This window comes from Gekko japonicus, unplaced genomic scaffold (assembly GCF_001447785.1).
Source record: "Gekko japonicus isolate JY-2015 unplaced genomic scaffold, Gekko_japonicus_V1.1 scaffold85, whole genome shotgun sequence".
NCBI classification, from domain to species: Eukaryota; Metazoa; Chordata; class Lepidosauria; order Squamata; family Gekkonidae; genus Gekko; species Gekko japonicus.
Genome location: NW_015167531.1, coordinates 671,237 through 692,806, shown reverse-complemented (window position 1 = coordinate 692,806; position 21,570 = coordinate 671,237). Strand labels below are relative to the sequence as shown.

Sequence of the window (21,570 nt, the reverse complement as noted above, 5' to 3'; positions counted from 1 at the left end):
TTCAGAATAGGTCATAATGTTATAAATTGAACTGAAATGAATAAAAATACCCCCCACCATTTTTATTAATGTTAAGTAGCTTAAGAGAGTCTCTCTGTTTCCGTTTTGTAAGGAACTAAATGGCGTCATAGCTAGTCCAGGGACTGTTTGCAGCAGTCGTTTTTGGAATTTTAGTGGACCCACTGATAGAAACAGCACTGTCAATTGCAACCTGCCCCTGAAAATGAAACTACAGTTACTTAACATCTTGGTTTTCATGTACCTATTTCTGTGGCTTCTTCATTACACAAAATTCTGTCTACCTCCACAGCATGGTAAATTCTAAAGGAGGAGGATTCCGTTGTATGGAAATATGCCTAGTTTTTTTAAAGCATCTCCCTATTGATTTTGTGCAGGATTAACCTTGAACCCGTGCTACATAAATACCAATACTCTTTTACTTTTAAAGAGGTACTGAAAGTTTAATGAGGAGCACTAATAGGGCCTGTTTTGTTTTTTTAAAAAATGAACTATTATAAGGAACAATCAATTTTGCAAAGCTCTTGTTCCATTGATTTTAGTATAAGGTAGGAATGGGCATTTCTGTCCAAAAATAGCTTCGTTAATTGATAATCAAGTATTGAGTCAGGATTTTAAAACGTTATAAAACAACAAAAAAGGTACTTTAATCATCAACACATTTGGTGCTTAAAGTACTAAAAATTGTTCTGAAACAATGAAACTGACTTTTAAAAACTATAATGAAGTAAATAGCTCTTAAAATGCATACTAAAAGAGCTCTTAACAATGCATACTGATCTTTCTGTAGGTGTGTAAAACTTACTAAACAGCACTTTCCTATCCTGGAGCACCAAGGTCAGCATGCAATTGCACTACAATAAAATAAACCTGGGGATTTAAGATTTTTGCTTGGAAGTGAATGTATATACAAATTTTCCTTACAGAGTTTCAATAAACTTCCATTTTGTTTCCTGCAGGCGGAACTCACAGGCATCAAGTGGCGTAGATATAACTTTGAAGGCCATGGAGACTGTGGCCCTATTATCTCAGCCCCTGCTCAAGATGATCCAATTCTTCTGAGCTTCATCCGCTGTCTGCAGGCCAATCTGCTTTGTGTCTGGCGTCGTGATGTCAAGCCGGATTGTAAGGAGTTATGGATTTTCTGGTGGGGAGATGAACCTAATTTAGTAGATGTGATACATCGTGAGCTGCACAGTAAGTCTTTTCTTCACTTCCCTCCATCTTAGAATTCTCCGATTTTTTGATGAAAGCTTCTTTCCTGTATTACTTTGTCTTCAGACTTCGTATGTACAAAGATGTGCAAAGGATTTAAATTTAAGAGGTACTAGGTTAGAAATGAATTAGATGTGGGTATACTTGTGTTTTGAAATATAGGTGCCTGTCTGCAAACTGAAATATCTATTGAGCTAAAATATGCAGATGAAGAGTCCCAAAACATGGTTACCAAATGATTCTGTAATGTAAACTTCACTGTCTTGTATTCAAATCCTTGAAATGTTTTAGAGATATGGAGGTGTTTCCTATACTCTGTGGTAACGTTTGAACTCATTAAATGTCCATTTTATTACCCCCAATTTTAAAGATATCTTTTAAAATCTTGCTCTCCCCCCCCTCCCCCCGAGCTGTTCAGTAAACTCTGTAGAAGAGTTATAAAACAGTAGGCATTATCTAGCCTTTGGGGTAGGTATACACCACTGCTTCCCAACGTGGGCAATACTGCCCCCCGGGGGGCGCTGGAACAATCCAGGCGGGCAGTTAGGAGCCTTGGGTGCAATTGGGGGGCGTTGAATAAAAATAAGGGGGCAGTGGAAGCATAAAGAAAGAAGAGTCCAGAACCTATCTAAAGCAGCCTTTTCCTGCCTTCTCCTGGTCTTCCCTGGGATCAGGGAGGGAGGTGGAGATGGAGAGGGGTCCCCACAGTCAATCACAGCCATGCATTTACAAATTGCAAATGCATGTGCATCCTTGTAAGGTTGGTGTTGCTGCTGGGCTATTGTGTGGTGGCTGCTGCTGGCCTCCAACTTCAGTCCTTCAGCTGCTATTGCTCTGTGTCTGCCTTGGCCTGCCTGGCTGCGTGGATCGTGGTGGACTCTACGCATGGATCATGGTGGACTCACTGCACAGCCAGTGGGAGAGCTGGAAATGGCCAATACGTCAAGAGAATTATATATATATATATATATAAGATAGGTAATACCTGTTCATTCTCATAAGTGGAGATGAGTGGTTATCCACCATTATAAACATCTATGGTGCTTTACATGGTATTTTTCCGTGTGGGCTTCTTTCCGTGTGGGCTTTTATGTGTATGGGCATTTTTTCATATGGGCTTTTTTCCTCTGAGCATTTATGACCGTGGGCTTTTTCCTGTGGGCTTTTTTCCTGTGGGCTTTTTTCTGGTCACCCTTTTTGATGGTTGATTTCCAGGGGGGCCCTGAGTAAATTTTTTTCTGAAAAGGGGGCAGTAGGCCAAATAAGTTTGGGGACCTCTGGTATACACCCTTCCTGATGACCATCAGGTTCCTCTGGCTAGAATCAACGTGAGATCCATTCATGAGCAACCTATGTGCTTTGGTCACCTGAGCCTTGCTGGTCTGGATGCATTCTGCTCCGCCTGCTTTATGCATAACACTGCATGGCTATAGTTATAGTGAGGCAAATATCTTGATGTGCAGTGTTAATGGACAGTGGATTTGCCAACATAGTGTGGCAAAGCAGAGTGTGATGGCTCAAGTGCCTGGGCAATAGTGATGTATTCTCTCTCTCCTGCTTCTGAAGCAACAGTACACTTGGAAGGAACAGTAGCTATTGGAATGAAAAAACAAGCCAAAAAATGAGAGGATTTTAAAAACAAAAACAGTTCCACATGTCCCCAGAGTGAACTTCACAGTAAAAATAAATTTCACAAACATTTGGTCAGTCCTAGCTGATCTGTAGACTATAGCTTTTCATAGGATTGTTTTATTCTCCCCTGAGGCGGAGGCCATCTTGTGGGTGATTCCCATCCATCATTCAGGGAAGCAGGAACAATTCAAACTTCCTGTTTCCTGTGGTGGGAGTCACCCCAGTCTCAGTTTCGTTTCCTGCCTCAGTAGGGAGAGCAGCTTGTTAGGTTAGCCTCCCAACCTTTAACAGTTTTTTCTTTTTCCTTACTCTTGACTCCTTTTTTTAAAATTCTAAATTCACTGCTAAACTTATCCTATCTTAGTCTTCCCCTCCCTCCCTTCCCCTCTAAGATTGGGGAATTCTATCTGCAGCAACTCCCCATAGGCTGCATAAAACAAGCATGACTCCTTAATATGGATCCCACGCAGACAGAGGATGGCTTTTTAGCCAAGCCAGAGCCTATTCTGGCCGGCCAGGAGCCCAAGGATGCCGCAGCTCGAAACCGAAGCGCCGCGGAGGTGCCAGAAGAGCAAGGAGAGCCCGGCACGGAAAAGTGCGCCAAAATAAAGAAGGGCGCCGTGCCGCTCACGGAGGCCATTTTAAGCGATCCGGACGGCATGGTTCAAAAATCGGGGAGGGCCAACAGTGTGTACCACCGCATGTTAAGCCCGCTGAAACTATTCTGGCCGGGCAGGAGCCCAAGGACGCCGTGGCTCGAAAGTGAAGCGCCGCGGAGGTGCCAGAAGAGCAAGGAGAGCCCGGCACAGAAAAGCACGCCAAAATGAAGAAGGGTGCCGCACCACTCACGGCGGCCATTTTTAAGCGATCCAGACTGCATGCTTCAAAAATCGGGGAGGGCAATCTGGCCCCGGGAAGACATAAAGTCAGGGGATCATGGCCTACTAAGGCAGCTCAAAAGGGTTTCCCTATTCAGAAGGAGCTATATGATCCTCCTGAAGAGGACTGTATGTCCCTCAACTCTAGTGAGAAGGAGGAGGGGGAGTTTCATCCGATGATGGGGATGTACTTATTGTCTGAAACCATATCAGCCTTACACATACAAAATACCCATCCCACGGCTAACAGAGGGGGTGGCATAGCAGAGGAAGGCGATGAGATTACTGATGAGTTCTTTCCACCAGTGGAATACTCAGAACAGGCATTTCCTTTTCCTGGTTTTTACGTCAGAAAAATAAAGGCAGAATGGCAAAGGCCTATGTCTAACACACCCTTTCCAAGGTTTATGAAAAAAAATTGTACCCTACCACCTCACTTGCTTCCAGTTTATTGCAGGTACCATCGGTAGACGCCCCGGTGACGGCATTGCAGTCTTCCAGTCTAGTCTCTGAGGACGGTCACGGCAACCTGTGCAACAATCTCAACAAACGTGCGGAATTTGCCCTTAAGAAGTCGCACGAAGCTAACGCCATGGCAATCAAGGCATCGGCTTCAGCCTCTACGGTCTCCAGAGCATCCATCGTGTGGATGAGGAAACTCATCCGAATGCTACCTGATGACAACCGAAGACTGATGGGGGGACTGATAGAGGGAGCTACGAGAATTCTAAAAGCCATCTCTTATACAGCAGATGCTACCTTGGACACGATGGTTCTCACCTCCAGAGCCATGGCGTCGACCGCTGCTGTACGACATCTAGTGTGGCTCAGATCTTGGCCTGCTGACTATCAATCAAAAGCCATAGTCGTCACTTAGGGCGACAAACTCTTCAGTGAACCTCTAGAAAGGATTCTGTTGGAGACTTAGGATAAAAAGAAAGCGCTTCCCAAATTCTTACGCCTTGGAGAGAAGGCATCAATGTCGTTGTCATTTCATACGCAACACACCCTTCCCAGATTTTGTCCGGATTACAGGAGATCTACGTGGGGCAACACCACCACTACCTGTTAACAACAACTCCAGGCAGTCCTTTCGTAGAGGAGCTTCCAACAGCAACAGATTCTCAAGACCAAACTTCTTCAGGCAAGACAAAGGTGAGAAGAGCCCCAAACCTGCGAGAGCATGACTATCGACAGCCACCAGTAGGGGGGAGACTGACACACATCACTCAAGCATGGGCCAGATCCAATTCAGACTCCTGGACCATGGAAGTGGTCTCAGAAGGCTACAAGATAGAATTTCTGCAAATCCCTCCTCAAAGGTTCGTCGCCTCTCCAATACACCAAAACAGCATAAAGCGAGACAGAACTTGGTCAGCCATATCCCACCTTCTGGACATTCATGCAATAGAACCTGACCCAATAGAACACCTGGGGCAGGGAGTCTATTCGATTTTCTTCACTGTCCCCAAAAAGACTGGGGACTGGAGGGTGATTTTAGACCTGAAGTTCATAAACAAGTACGTCAAGTTCAAACACTTCAGGATGGAGACCCTCAGGTCTATTGTAGAGTCCCTCCAGCCGGGAGAGTTTCTCGTATCAATAGACTTAACAGAAGCCTACATGCACATACCAATTTTTCCATCACAGAGGAGATTTCTTCATTTCTGTTTGGGGGAACACCACTTCCAGTTCAAGGCACTCCCTTTCGGTCTTTCATCGGCTCCCAGAATATTCACGAAGATGATGGTACACCTGTTGTTGCGCTAAGGGAACAAGGAATCCATATTCATCCATACCTAGACGATCTACTGTTACGGTCAAGGACTCTGGGGCAATCGCTATGCGACACGCAAAAAACGTTACTATGCCTCAAAGAATTCGGGTTCCTTGTAAATATGCACAAGAGCTCCCTGAAACCATCTCGGCGTCTGGAGCATCTAGGCGTGATCATAGACACCAAAGGGACCTCATTGTATCTTCCACTGCACAAAGCACGAAAGATCAAGGCCTTGGTCAACCAACTATTCCTACGACCCTTCCAATCCTCCATCGCATTGAAATTGAACATCTCTCTGAAGGTTCCATTACAAGTAAAGACGAGCCTTCGTTGGTGGACCAACATATCCAACCTGACCAAAGGAAAAAGTTTCTGGATCCAGGACAGGATTCAACTATTCACCGACGCAAGTCTAGAAGGCTGGGGAGCCACCCTCCTGAATCAACCAGCACAAGGGAAATGGTCTGTAATCGAGCAGACACTGTTGATCAACCTGTTAGAACTTCGAGCTGTACATCTTGCCCTTCGGTTCTTTGTGCATCAGATCAAAGGAAAACATACTTTGATCCGCACAGACAACATTTCCGCGGAGGCCTATCTAAACAAACAGGGAGGCTTGAGATCCTTCACATTGCAGAGAGAAGCATCCAAACTCCTGAGATGGGTGGAGATGAACTTAGCCTTCATTCAAGCGGAACATGTGCAGGGCATTGTGAATGTGCAGGCCGACTGGCTGAGTCGGCAGGAGATCCAGGAGAGCGAATGGTCCCTGAACAAGGAGGTATTTCATCTTATATTGGTACAACTGGGCAGACCAATCGTGGATTGGATTGCATCTCCGACAAACGCTCAGCTGCCTCGATTCTTCACGAGGTTCTATTAACATAAATGCTCTGATGACCCAGTGGCCCAGAGGTCTTCTTTACGCCTTCCCTCCACTACCAATTCTACCACGTCTCTTAAGAAGGATCAGACTCTTGCAAGCAGAGGTGATAGTGGTGGCACCGTATTGGCCAAAACGCCCCTGGTTCACAGCCTTACAGGAGATGACGTCAAGTCCTCCATTGATACTACCAATTCTTCCAGACCTGCTGGTGCAAGGACCAGTATGGCACCCCAACCTGGAGTGGTTCCATTTAACCGCTTGGAAATTGAAAGGCTAAAGCTCCTGAAACTCGAATATAAGCACTCAGTGATAGAGGCATTCTTAGCATCCCGTAAACCGTCTACATCAAGAATTTATAACTACACATGGAAAGTATTCGTATGATGGTCAAGAAGGAAGAAGGTAGATCCTATGCATCCGAAGATTGGAAACATCCTAGAATTCCTACAGGAGGGCATCCAGAGTGATCTAAGAGTCGCTACTCTCAAAAGGCAACTAGCAGCTCTTGCCTCAGTACTGCCTCATTTCAAAGGTCTACCAGTTTCCCAGCATCCTCACGTCCTCAGGTTTCTAAAAGGTGACTCTTTCAAGAACCCACCAACAAAGCACAGGTTCCCAACTTGGAGACTAAACATCATACTCAACGCATTAACAAAGAGTCCCTTTGAACCATTAAAGGAAGTGTCTATGAAATTCCTACGGATGAAAGTCTTATTTCTGGTGGCGATAACGTCTGCTAGGAGGATTTTGGAATTGGGGGCACTATCCACTAGGTCAGATCTCTGCGTCTTTCACAGGGATAAAGTTGTCCTTCGAATGGATCCTACCTTCTGCCCTAAGATCAATTCGATATTCCATAGGTCCCAGGAAATCTATTTGCCATCCTTTTCACCAAATCCGGTACATCCAAAAGAAAAATTGTGGCACACTTTGGACGTGAGGAGGGCTCTCAAATGCTACCTACACAGGATGGCTTCCTTCAGGAGATCAGAGGCCATGTTTGTAAACATATCTCTGCCACACACAGGAAGGAAAATGTCCAATTCGGCCATAAGTGCGACCATCAAAAAGTGTATCGCAGAGGCATACAAGAGCTCAAATCTGCCCGTTCCCGATGGAGTTACAGCACATTCTCTGGGGAGTGCGGCTACGAATGCAGCATTAACTAACAGGGCTTCGGTTGAAGAAATATGCAAGGCCCCTACGTGGTCTTCACTGTCCACCTTTATTCGACACTACAAAATCAACGTCTATAACTTTGCTGATGCAGCCTTTGGGAGGAGAGTGCTACAATATGTACTCCCTTCTGATGACGACCACAATCCCGATATTTAGGGACACTGCTCTGGGAGGTCCCACAAGATGGCCTCCGTCTCAGGGGAGAACGACCATTGGTACTCATTGTGAAGGGTCCTTCTCCTCTGAGGCCTGGAGGACATCTTGGCCCTCCCGGGTCGTTATCTTATTTACGTTTGTCTATTATTTCTGTTATTCACAGTTACCTACAGAGAAAAGTGAGTCAATCAGATTTATACCAGATAGTAAGTGTGATTTCTTCCTGTTCGGTTTTTCTGATTCTATTTTTACCTTTAATTCTTATGGTTAATAACCTATGTTACGAGTTATCAAGTTCTTAGGGTATTTTCAGCTTAGAATACTGCTTTCGGAGCACCCGAAACTGAGACTGGGGTGACTCCCACCACAGGAAACAGGAAGTTTGAATTGTTCCTGCCTCCCTGAATGATGGATGGGAATCACCCACAAGATGTCCTCCAGGCCTCAGAGGAGAAGGACCCTTCACGGTGAGTACCAATGGTCGTTCTGAAAATTATTCTAGCAGAACATGGAACAGCATACCATGAGAATATTAGTTTAGACTTGGTTGTGGAGGAAAATCCTAAACTCTTTCGAATATGGTTGAAACAGTTTGGTATATGATCAACTATTTCTGTTCAAGGATGCAGCATAAATACTTTTGTCTCTGTAATGTAAAAGTACCTCAGTCAAATAAGGACAGAAAACTAGTAGGTGTTAACGCACCAGGGTTAGAGGGAAAACATTAGTAGATCATCATATAGGAACACTGTGAGTTTCAGCATTCTTCAAACATGGCCACTTAACAGCTTTAATTTTTTTTAAAGCATATGCAGGAGAACCTTCATGATGCACTTTCTTTTTAAAACCCACTACCATGACTGCTGTTGGTTCTGATGTTTAGATTCTATGAATGACTCTTTGCTTTGTGTGTTGTGTACTGTGTATTTTATTGGTCAGGAGAGTTTGATATAAAGCAATATTATATGTCAATAAACTATTTAATCTGTCATCTGCATGGTCAGTACCCCAGAGGTAATAAATGATATATTATAGTAAAGTTGACATTATATTTCAGAATGCCTAACTGCTGCTTCTTGCTGCATTCATTTGGGACTGTGGTTATGGAAGTTTAGCATGCTGCTGTTTTATCCTGCTCTGTAACGTACTAGTATTATCATCCTTGGGTCTTTACAAGATGCATGTCTTCATGAATACCAGATTGTTTACTTGGCTGGGGAACCTGAGAAATCTCAGGACAGGGATGATTTCTGTGTGCCTCTTGGCCTATTTTATGCAGGTAGCAATGGATTCATGTATAATTAAAGAGATGGCTCAGAAGTGCTGCATCAAGCGATTCCATGGATGTTAATTTTTTATGAGGCACCTGTTCAGAGTGGAGGCATGGGTGACATTCCTACTTACCCAGCTAAGCTTTAATAATATGTTTTCTCTTATGAAATGTAGTTTATTTAATATTTCAAGTATGGTTTGGGGCTTAAGTGTGTTCAGTGATCATCTTATTGGATGGAAATTGCAGCTTACTGTTTCCTTTGCTTCTGTGAAAAGGTGTCCCTAGTTTACATGTAATGCTTTAAGTAACAGAATTATAGTACTTACTGTTTCTGGAATTAGTTGTGAATTGAAAATCATGTGATATCTAGGGAGTTGAATTTGTCATTGTATATATGAGTTTGTATTTTGGCACTTCATATGGTAGAATGTAATCCGTCTCGAAGAAAGAAAAAGAAAGCACCTTTCACTGGCTGAGATTTACATAAGATAATGGGGAATCTCTCTGCTAGGCATGTCTCCTAAGGAAGAGGGAGGTCTTAGAAATAAATTTGATCGTAGGGAGATCTGTGAGCAGCAGATTGAAAGAGAGGACAAATTAGACATGAATGGGGGAAAAGTCCTGAGTATAGATTTAAATATTTTGGAAATTTTGGAGCCATTGCAGTGGTGAGGATTTATTAAAAGGGGAGATAACATTTTGGGAAAAATTGAAGTACAGTGCAGTAGAGTCTTGCCAACCCTAAACTTCTTTTACTGTTTTCACAACAAAAAACGTATCATTCAGAATTTAGCTAAAATATAGTACCATTAGCATATTTATGAAATTTAATATTATTAAGAACATAAGAACATAAAAGAAGCCAATGGCCCATCTAGTCCAACACTCTGTCACACAGTGGCCAAAAATACTAGGTGCCATCAGGAGGTCCACCAGTGGGGCCAGGACACTAGAAGCCCTCCCACTGTTGCCCCCCAAGCACCAAGAATACAGAGCATCACTTGCCCCAGACTGAGAGTTGCTATCTATACCTTGTGGCTAATAGCCACTGATGGACTTCTGCTCCATATGCTTATCTAATTCCCTCTTGAAGCTGTCCATGCTTATAGCCGCCACCACCTCCTGATGCAGTGAATTCCATGTGTTAATCACTCTTTGGGTGAAAAAGTACTTCCTTTTATCTGTTCTAACCCGACTGCTCAGCAATTTCATTGAGTGCCTGTGAGTTCTTGTATTGTGAGAAAGGGAGAAAAGTACTTCTTTCTCTACCTGCTCTATCCCATTCATAATCTTATAAACTTCGATCGTGTCACCCCTCAGCCGTCATTTCCCCAAGCGTTTTAACCTTTCTTCATAGGGAAAGTGTTCCAATCCTTTTATCATTCTAGTTGCCCTTTTCTGCAGTTTTTCCAATGCTATAATATCCTTTTTGAGGTGTGGTGACCAGAACTGTACACAGTAGTCCAAATGAGGTCGCACCATTGATTTATACAGGGGCATTATGATACTGGCTGATTTGTTTTCAATACCCTTCCTAATAATCCCCAGCATAGTGTTGGCCTTTTTTATTGCAGTTGCACATTGTCTCAACATTTTCATTGAGTTATCTACTATGACTCCAAGATCACTCTCTTGGTCAGTCTCTGCCAGTTCGGACCCCATCAGTGTGTATTTATAGTTAGGATTTTTGGCTCCAATGTGCATTACTTTGCACTTGGCCACATTGGACCCCATTTGCCATGTTGACGCCCACTCGCCCATCCTCAACAGATCCCTTTGGAGTTCCTCACAATCCTCCCTGGTTCTCACCACCCTGAACAACTTTGCGTCATCTGCAAATTTAGCCACTTCACTGCTTACTCTCAACTCCAAATCATTAATGAACAAGTTAAAAAGCATTGGACCGAGTACTGATCTCTGCGGTACCCCACTGCTTACCACCCTCTACTGAGAAAATTTCCCATTTATATTCACTCTCGGTTTCCTATTAATTAGCCGGTTTTTGATCCACAAGAGGACTTTTATTCTGTGACTATTGAGCTTACTTAGGAGCCTTTGATGAGGAACTTTATCAAAAGCCTTCTGGATGTCAAGGTAAACAACATCTATTGGGTCCTCCTTGTCCACATGTTTGTTCACTCAAAAAATACTAACAGGTTAGTGAGACAGGATCTTCCCTTACAGAACCCATGCTGAGTCTGCCTCAATAGTTTTTGTTCATCAATGTGCCTACTAATTCTTGATAACAGTTTCCACCAACTTACCCGGTATTGATGTCAGACTGACTGGCCTGTAATTCCCCGAATCTATTCTGGAACCCTTTTTAATGATGGGAGTGACATTAGCTACCTTCCAGTCCTCAGGAATGGAGGCAGATTTTAATGAAAGATTACACATTTTTGTAAGGAGATCCACAAGTTCACATTTGAGTTCTTTCAGACCTCTCAGATGTATGCCATCCGGGCCTGGTAATTTATCAGTTTTTAAGTTGTAGGACCTCCTCTCTCATCACCTCAATCTGACTCAGATTGCTTTAGGTTTGTGAGTATACCCAATTGTATCTATCTATGTAGTACATTTTTATCCTGCCCTTCAGTACTAGAGAGAAAAGTAGCTCAAAATGCTGTATCCTGTGCTCTATTAGCACTATCAGTCCTAATGCTAACCTTTTGCACATTGATTTTTTTAAAAAGTATTGGTCTTTTAATACGGCTTTAACATCTGGTTGACATCTTAGAGTAGCATAAGCCATTGTTGGGTGAGAGTTATAGCCTCCATGTAGTTTGCTGGGCATTTCCTGGACATCTTATTTCTTTGTCATTTGCAGTACAGTTCCTGTGCATTCCATATGTATATATTTAACTTCCTTCCTCCTTCAGGAAATGAGAACAGGGAGTTCACAAAGGAATTTTTAAAACGTTTTTTGAGCTTGTTGCAGACTAGTAAGATATACTGACTAACTTAGAAAAATTCCCTCATAGTTTTGCATGTGTGTGTTGTTGAATTTACACAATGTGTAAATGCATCTGAAGAAGAGACACACATGCAGCTTTTTGGTCTGATTCATAGTGCTCTTCTGAAGCTCTCATTCATATCAATCATGGTGGATTACTTGATTTGCAATAAAAGCACCATGAGAAATGCCAATTCAAGCTACTTATTTCTGTCAGAGTTCTTCTAATTCATGGCTGGGATCTGAAGAGTAGTTGACATATTTCCTGAAACAGCAGACCCCCCATTTGGAAATTCGTTGTAGTAGTGGTTTCCACTGCAGCACTGGGTGCGGGATGGCTGGTATTACAAACAGAGGCTTCTTGAAAGGACAAAATTATTTGAGAAATACTTTAGATCCTGGCCTCTGTATTTTTAAACCAGGGGTCCCCAACCTTTTTGAGCTTGTGGGCATCTTTGGAATTCTGATCTACAGAGTTGTGGGTGCAACCAAAAAATGGCTGCCACAGGAGGTAGAGCCAGCTGCAAATTGTCAGGGAGTGAGGTTATGCATAACTCCAATTGCAACTCTTAAGCATTTCAGGCAGCAGCTCCTTGTTTAAGATCCTTGTGCTGCGTTGGCAGCTGCAGCCACATCAACATTTAAAAAAATCTGCACAGCCAGTCAGAATCCCTGTGGAGCAAAAGCTTCATATGGCCTCTTCACCAAAAACACTTGGCAGGTGCCAGGAAAGGTGTTGGTGGGTACCACATTGGGGACCCTGGTTTAAACCGTAGCATATGAGGCTGCTTCATACTGTAAAAATTCCTTGATCCATCTAACCCAGTATTGTCAACAAAGACTGTCACTTCCTCTTGATGGTCTTAAGCAGAGGTCTTTCCCAGTTGGGGCTACCTGAGACCTCCCTCTGAGGTGGAGGACATCTTAAAGGGTGATTCCCACCATCCAGTCAGGGAGGCAGGAACAATTTTTCAGCTTCCTATCTCCAGCCTGTGGGAATCAGTCTCTTCAGTTTCTTTCCTTCCTAAACAGGGAAAGGGAGCTAGGGAATAGGCTTTGACTCTTCAGTCTTAAATCTTTAACCTCTTGTCAGTTTGTTCTCTCTGTGTTTTTAACTTACTGTTTTTTCCTCTTAGTCTGTTCCCCCTCCCTCCAGTCCTTTGCCTCATTGTATCTCCTTCCCTCCCCTGATCTCCAGGAGTGGGGCAAAGGGATGTTGTCAGGGCTTTTCATATACCCTCTCCATCAGGAAGGGAGAGAGAAATGTAAGATCACCCTTAAACTGGTACATACCAATGGCAGTGACGGATTCCTCTTGGAGGGGAAGTGGACACATCTTTAACTTCAGGTGAAAAGGAGACTGCTGGGGAGATCAGCAAGGCCCACGAGTGGCATGTTTTTGTGGCCATGGCCAACACCTTGCTGCTGGATGAGGTGAGGCATGTGAAAAAGTACTGCCTATCAAAAAGAGCACCAAAGCCGGTTCGAGCCTTTTGACTCATGGTGGCAGCCATTTTGAACTGTCCCAATGACAGGGTTTACCTCACGGATTAAGCCTCTATGCAGACAGAGCTGCTCTGGAGAATATGGAACATGGCTATACTGCCACCTCTGCAGTCATTGAAATGGAGGCTCCAGGACTTCTACTCAGATGGCAGTGGCATCAGTGGACATGTGGCTGGTAATGTAAGACCCTTCGGGGCATTTCAACTTCCCCCTTATTTTATTTTGGCCATTAGGCAGACCATGAGGAAGGGGATTAAGAGTTTCTGTGATACTAGCAGGACACCCAATGGATGTAAAAACACCATATGTCAGGGAGATTGCAGCCTTACTCCTCCTCCTCTCCCTCCCCACCAAGGATCAGAACAGGGTCTGGGAAAGATGGACCTGTGGGGAGAAGTGTGGCCCAGCACCAGTACTGGCCCACTAAAGCAGCTGAAAAAGAAGCCTCTGCTTATAGCAGAAAAAGGAAGAGAACCATGGTGGGCTGGGGCTCCGGTTTTTCCTCTGATGCGTCTGTTGACAGGGAAGAGGGAGAATTTCTTTCAGACAAACAAGATGCGGACATTGAAATTCCTAGGCAGCCAAATAGATTTTTAAAGACTGAGGCTTACCAGTATCTAAAGCCCTCATGGCACTAGATCTCCAAGATTCTCTAACATCCGAGGAAAAGGACATTACAGACTCTAATCGGAAACCTAGACCTAAGAGAAATAAGGATTTTTTTCCAGATTAGATACCACTGAGAGAGCCTTTCCTTTCCCAGAATTCTTTGAAAAGCAATTAAAATCCAAGTGGGCCAAACCTCTGTCAAGTAGGCAGTACCCAGGCTCTCTTAAGAAGTTGTTTGCACTACCGTCGTTTTCTAATGAGTTTTCTCAGGTTCCACTTGTGGATGCTCCAGTTGGGGCACTGCAGTCTGCCGGCCTACTATCAGAAGACGGACAAGTCCCATTTGCGAAAGTCTGAACATAAAGGCAGATTTTGCATTACGCAAAGCACATGAAGCCACGGCTGTGGTGACAAAAGCGTCTGCAATTGCATCTGTAGCATCCAGAGCAGCTATCGTCTGGGCAAGGAAGATTCTCCAAGTACTACCAGAGTCTAGTAGACAACTCAAAGAAGGATCCACCAGAATTCTCAAGGCAGTCTCCTTTATGGCAGACGTGATACTAGACTCACTTATATTTTCATCTAGGGCCATATCTTTGGCTGCAGCTGTGCGAGGGACCCTCTGGCTTAGAGCATGGCAAGCGGACTTCCATTCAAAGGCTATTGTAACAGCATACCCCTCCCAGGGAGATAGATTATTTGGGGACTGCCTAGATAAAATTCTCATTGAAACCAAAGACAAAAAGAAGATGCTGTCAGAGACATTGAGTCGTTCATATAGACGACCATATGGAGGTCCGCCCTTTCATACACAACGTGCCTTACCAAGATTCAGGCAGAACCAAAGGCCAAATTGGAACCAATCAAAACCTTTCTTCAGAAGGGGAGGGTTTTAACCCCAGATTTTCCAGGAAGCCCAATGCCAGATCAGAAAAGATTGATCAGGACAGAAAGCACTCCAAAGCATGATGTCTCCTCTATTCTGGCATGAGGAAGATTGCTCCATTTCAAGAAAGTCTGGATCAAGTCTCAAACAGAACTCTGGACTGTGTTATGCAATAGAATTCTCCAACCTTCCACCAGAACGATCCATTCAATCCCCTTTATCCAAGGAACAAGAAAAAATGCCTCAGGAAGGATTACTCAGGCAATTCAACAGCTTTTCACCATTGAAGCCATTGAACCAGTGCCATCCACAGAGATGGGATGCAGAGTTTATTTTCTTCATGGTGCCAAAGAAGAACAGGGAGTGGAAAGCCATCCTGGATTTTTATTTATTTTTTAATTTATTATTGGATTTATAACCCGCCTTCCCCAGAACGGGCTCAGAACGGGATTTCATAGAATCATAGAATGTTAGCGTTGGAAGGAACCCTGCAGGTCATCTAGTCAAACCCCCTGCACTCTGCAGGAGCATAGCTGAAAGATAGCCCTACATACCTACAACATACCCGAAAGATGGTCGTCCAGCCTCCACTTGAAAATGTCCAGCGAATGAGCATCCACCACCTCCCGAGGCAGACTGTTCCACTGCTCAAACAATCTTACCGTTAGGAAGTTTCTCCTGATATTTAGCCGGTAACAACTCCCTTGTAATTTCCACCCATTAGATCTAGTCTTGCAATCCGGAGCAAGAGAGAATAGATCTGCTCCATCTTCTACATTACAGCCCTTCAAATTTAAAATTACTCAACAGATTTGTCTAAATGAGACGCTTCAGGATAGAAACACTCTGCTCCATCACAGAATCCCTGCAGCCAGGAGAGTTCCTCATGTCTGTAGATCTTATGGAGATGTCTGTGCACATTCCAATTCTTCTGAGGCACAGGAGATATCTCCCATACACACTTCAAGGCACTCCTATCTTGGGCTTTCAACAGCCCTGAGAGTCTTCTCCAAAATTGTGATCAGTCTGCTTTTCAAATTAAGCGAACAGGGGATTCACACCCACCCTTTTCTAGATGACTTATTGATCAGCTCCAGCTCCAGAGTCAAGTCGTTAGCAGACACAAAGGTGATTATCTGATGTCTACAAAGTCATGGCTTCAGTGTAAATCTGCAGAAGAGCTCACTGCCCTCAGTCCAACAACTAGAGCAACTGGGGGTCATCATTGATACAACAATCATTGCTTATTTCTCCTGGTACACAAGCACAAAAAATCAGAGAGATGTCCAAGTCCATGATCACAAACAGATCTACTTCTCTTATGATTCTGACCAGACTCTTGGATCTGCTGATATTGTGTATAGATTCAATCTAGTGGGGACTGCTGTACACAAGGCAATTATAACAACTATTAAGGCCCTTCCAATTCCAGATCATGAAAAAAGGAGGACTTAACTGTTCGGGTACCACCCAAGGTAAAGGTCAGCTTGTAATGGTGGACAAAGATGTCCAGCTTACTTCAAGACTGATTGGACATTGGATTTAAGGCAGATCTTTACAGATGCTAGCTTATCAGGATGGGGAATTATGCTGGACAACGAACCAGTCCAAGGTTGGTGGTCCAAATCAGAAATGAAATTGAATATCAACATTCTAGAGCTGAAGGTTATAGATCTGGCATTAAGGTATGATGCTGATGTCACAGAAACTCTCTTGTCCTCCAGAAGACAATCAACAAGCAGAATTTATAATACATCCTGGAAGGAGTTCATATGTTGATGCAGGAGAACAAACATCGACCTACTGAAACTGCTACTCATAGAGGATTATGAGGGCAGTGATGGCTTTCTCTTTGAAGAGGAGCTTGAAGCCCCCCTCACCACTGATCCCAGAGGAAACATGAGATCAGCCAGATCAGGTGCGGAGCCACTTCTGCTGCCATACCTGAACCACCCAGCCCACAGACGTGGTTGGAACACAAAAGCAACATCATTGCTAAATGCTGCCAGAGCCTGCAGGCTCCTTGTCCCTGTCAGCACTCACTGGCAGCCATTTTAATTGCCCAGATGGAGGCTGCGGAATGGGTCTCTTCACATCCATAAGTTCCCTGGTCGATGCGGGGCTGGGTGGGAACGATCAAAATCAACATTTGGCCCTCAAGAAAGACCCAGCTAATCATGTCTCACTTCGGCTTCCCACTGGTGGATCTCTTTGTCTCACCAACCAACCACCAACTTGATCAGTACTTCACCAGATTCTTTGTTCCCAAAGCAACCAGTGCCCTAACATTGCAATGGCCGAAGGACCTACTCTTTTCCTTCTCCCCATACCAGTTCTACCCAAGTTGATCAGGAAGATCAAGGAACCGAAGGCAGAAGTCACCATAGTAGTGCTGTTATGGCCTTGTTGACCATGGTTCTTAGCTCTTCAGGAAATGGCAATCCATCCACCCCTGACCCTCCCTGTATCTCTGGACATGCTCCAGACGGGACCAGTCTGGCACCCACATGCAGAGTGGTTGCATTAGTCCGCCTGGAAATTGAAAGCAAATTTTCTGTTGTTAGGTTATTATTCCAGGAGTGACAGATACTTTGCTAGCTTCTAGGAAGCAAGCAGCTAACAGAATCGACAATGCCTCATGGAAAGTGTTCGTCAAGTGAAGTAGGAGGAAAGGAGTTGATCCATTAAATCTCAAATTAAGTCCGTTTTAGCATTCCTACAAGATGGGCTTACCAACAGTCTCAGGGCTTCCACCCTTAGAAGACAGTTTGTAGCACTAGCTACAGTGTTACCACAGATTAAAGATCTCAGTCTATCAAATCATCCACACATACAGTGCTTCCTCAAAGGAATGGCTCTGAAAGAACCTCTGAAGATGCATAGATTTCCCACATGGAAGTTGCACACAGTCCTAACTGCCCTCACCAGACCTCTCTTCAAGCCAATTAAGGAGATTCTTATTAAGTGGTTGAAGATGAAGACCCATTTCCTCGTAGCAGTCACATCACCGGGGAGGCTTTTGGAGTTAGGTGCCCTATCTGTTAAGCACGAGTGGTGTGTTTTTCACATGGACAAGATAGTCGTGAGAACCGATTCAATGTTTAAGCCAAAGGTCAACTTGGCTTTCCACAGGTTTCAGGAAATCTGCCTTCTCTCTTTTTGTCTGAATCCCAAGCATCTGAGGGAAGGGTTGTAGCACACTCTGGACATGAGGACAGCCCTTAAAATGTACATATGTATAGCTGAGCATATCAGGAAAATGAATATCTTGTTCATAAATAGTTCTCTACCGAATACAGGAAAGAAAAGGTCCAAGTCTGCCATCAGTAATACTCTTAAAGCCTGTATTACTGAGGCCTGCAAGCTCTATAAATTGGAGGTCCCATCTGGCATTACAGCCCATTCAGTGAGGAATGCTTCAACCAACATGGCCTTTGCCAAGTATGCCACAATAGGAAAGGTTTGCAAGGCAGCTGGTCGTCCATTTCCACCTTCATAAAGCACTATTAAAAAATACACATGATTCAGCTGATACTGCCTTTGACAGAAGAGTACTACATATTCTACAAGATGAAGACCCACCCAGAAAATGAGGACACTGCTTTGGGATGTCCTCCACCTCAGAGGGAGAATGGACCATTGAATACTTACTGTGAAGGGTCCTTGAGTAGGTTGTTATACTGGTCTTTTAAGTTATTATGTCATATATATTTTAAGCTACATTTTTACACCATTATGCCATATTTATCGTGTTATATATTTGTTAAGCTATTATGCTGTATATTTATACATGTATTCTAATCCTCAATATCTTTAAAATTGCCCTTACATTGTTTCTTTATATTTCCTACGTGTTTTTCCCTATTCCCCTTTCCCCCTCTGTATCCCCTTAAATATTTGAAATAAAATTTGTGTGTGTTTGTGTGTGTGTGTGTGTCAGCAGGATCACTTCTTGCTCAGCTGTATTTGCTTACCTGAACTCTGCATGTCACCATTCTTCATTCTTTATTTCAACAGGACCACTTCCTGTCCTAATTATTCCTCTTACTTGTCCATTAATCATCCTTTTCCCCTGTTGTAATTCATGAGTGTTGATTCTCTCATAGTATTAAGGTATGCATCAACTGCTTTGGAGTCGCCAAAACTGAAGAGGAGGGTGACTCCCACAGAGGAGACAAGTAGCGGAAATAATTTGTTCCTGCCTTCTTGAATGGACAGTGGGAATCACCCACTAAGATGTCCTCCTTTCCCCAGAGGAGAGGGACCTTTAATATTAAGTATCCAATGATCCATTCTCCTAGAGCAATTTCAGACATGAGAGAGAGTTTCCTAACCTCTCCAGCCTGCACCTTCTTTTCACACCTCCTCTTGTCTCTGCTTCTTCCTTTGTCTTTCAGATTTTTATCTACTCCTTCTTCCTCCCCCTTCCTTTCTCTTAATGGCCCTGCAAAAGGCCACGGAGACCTTGGAAGAACATGGACGGGGCAGTTTCCTTTCTGAGAATGACACAAACCCTGTTCTTCTGTCATCTATTTCTCATGGAGAGAGCTCACCCAGCCAGACTAGCCCAGAGCCAGCCAGGAAGGGCCCTGAGTCAAAGTGAAAATGCTTAAATATGCATCATTAAAAAGGCAGGGCAACAACTCCTCAGGTGCAAATAGCTCTTTTGGAAGCAATTTCAGCACCTAAAGGCTATGTTGGCATGCCAGGCTCCTCTGTTGGAACCCCCATGACCCAGATGGACCCCTTGACCACCAGAACAGATCTTCAAGGGGATAATGTACAGTTCCCACCTCCTGATGTAGTGGGTGGGTGGAATCCTTGCTTGGCTGAGCTTATGGAATTTCTAAGGAGAGCCTTGAGGGAAGAGCTGCAAGAGATGCAAGAGTGTTCCTCCCCCACCCTACCTTGGAGGTCCATATGCTCCAATCTGAGATCACTCTCCTACCCCCAAGGAAAGGTTCAGATGCAGGGAGGGTCATGCCTCATCCCATCAGGATCCTGCCTCTCAGTGGCCCAACAAGGCAGCTTGCAAAGCTTCCTTTCTCCACTGCCACCCTGCCAAGGTTCAGGGATGGAATGCCTCTCATCCCAGTCAGAATCTGAGAGGGAGGAGAGAGAGTTCTCAGAGGAGGAGCCCATAGTTGCTGAATAGCCTAAACATTTGATCAATGTGGTTGACAACCAGTTCCTCTTATCGAAAGCCATCCTGGCATTAGACCTCACAGAAACCCCTAACCCCAGTGCGGAACCCTCAGAAAGTCAATCCAGGCATCAGGAGATCAAGGATTTTTTTCCTGGGGCTGCCTCCTCAGAATGGTCAGTTCCCCTCCCCTATTTCGTTGAAAGGCTGATGGATGGAGAATGGGCTAAACTTGTATCTAACAGGCAGTTCTCAAACATTACCAAAAAGTTTTATTTTTTGGCTCCTTATGCTATGGAATTGTTGCAGGTTCTCCTAGTGGATGGTTCGGTTGCAGTATTACAGTCCACAGGTTTGCTCTCTTAGGGTGGTGTTGTATTTATAAAGGACAGATTAGACAGAAAAACAGACTATAATCTGTGGTAATCCCATGAGTCCACAGCAATGTCCATCAGGGCAGTGGCTACCTTGGTCTTAATCTTTAGAGCAGCCATTGTGTGGTCCAGGCAGCTTGTACATCCTGTATATGTACATCTGTTTGTAAGAAAGATCCAATGTGCATTCATTTTACGTTAAAAACTAGAAACCAGTATCTAAATGTGCAGTTCATTCACATGTGCAGCTGTACTTGCTTTGAATGTAATATGAAAATTACTCCACCCGTGTAAAGAAAAATCAAATGTACACTGATTGCATGTGTGTTCACTGTACCTTGTGAACAGGGGTAATTCAGTACAGAGGTTACCAGTGCATCAGTGCCTGTGGTTAGATTCTAGTATATATTGTTGGGTGCAGTCTCCTCTGTAATATTTTTATGACTTCATTTTAGGGATATGTCAATTTGAGAAAAAAGGCAGCACTTTCTTTTGTGCAGACCTGAAATATTTATTCAGCCTGCCTGGTGTTAAAAATGTGATGGTGTGATGGTGGCTTTAAGGAATATTCCTGCCAGTACTCTTGTACTAATAACAAAATTGTACGGCCAACTGCTGTGACCTGCTTAATGTTTATAAATCACTGTGTGGCCATTTCACTGGTTAATAAAACTATAAATCCAAGGAGTGCAAATAAGTAAATAACTTTCAAAATTACTAAAAGCACATACTATTATTAAATTACTGGTTTTGATGCAGCTGTTCCAAGAGGCTCCTCCCTTGTTGGCGCTGCCCTGTTGCCCTCAACCATTGTGTCCTGCTAACCTGGTTCTCCCTCAGGTGTCCCTCAGAATGAGGAAAGGGGGTGATAAGAGTTGCTGCACCCAGGTCCTCCCTCTTCCCCTCTGGAACACTGCCACCTCTTATACCGTGTTTCCCCGAAAATAAGACACTGTCTTATATTTATTTTTTCTCAAGAAGACACACTAGGGCTTATACCACAAATGCATAGAAATCCTCCTAGGGCTTATTTTTGGGGTAGGTCTTATTTTCGGGGAAACAGGGTAGGTTTAGTGTCCTGC

General features: G+C 43.9%; 1 protein-coding gene across 1 annotated transcript in view; it reads left to right on the top strand.

Annotated features, from left to right (window-relative positions):
• The first annotated feature begins 715 nt into the window (after nucleotides 1-715).
• MED13L (mediator complex subunit 13-like) overlaps nucleotides 716-21,570 on the top strand; it is a 238,311-nt gene continuing 217,456 nt past the window's right edge. The window contains exons 1-2 of the mRNA XM_015413416.1: nucleotides 716-745; nucleotides 978-1,215. Of these exons, the coding sequence (XP_015268902.1) occupies nucleotides 716-745; nucleotides 978-1,215 (268 nt within the window). The remainder of the gene's footprint in view (nucleotides 746-977; nucleotides 1,216-21,570) is intronic.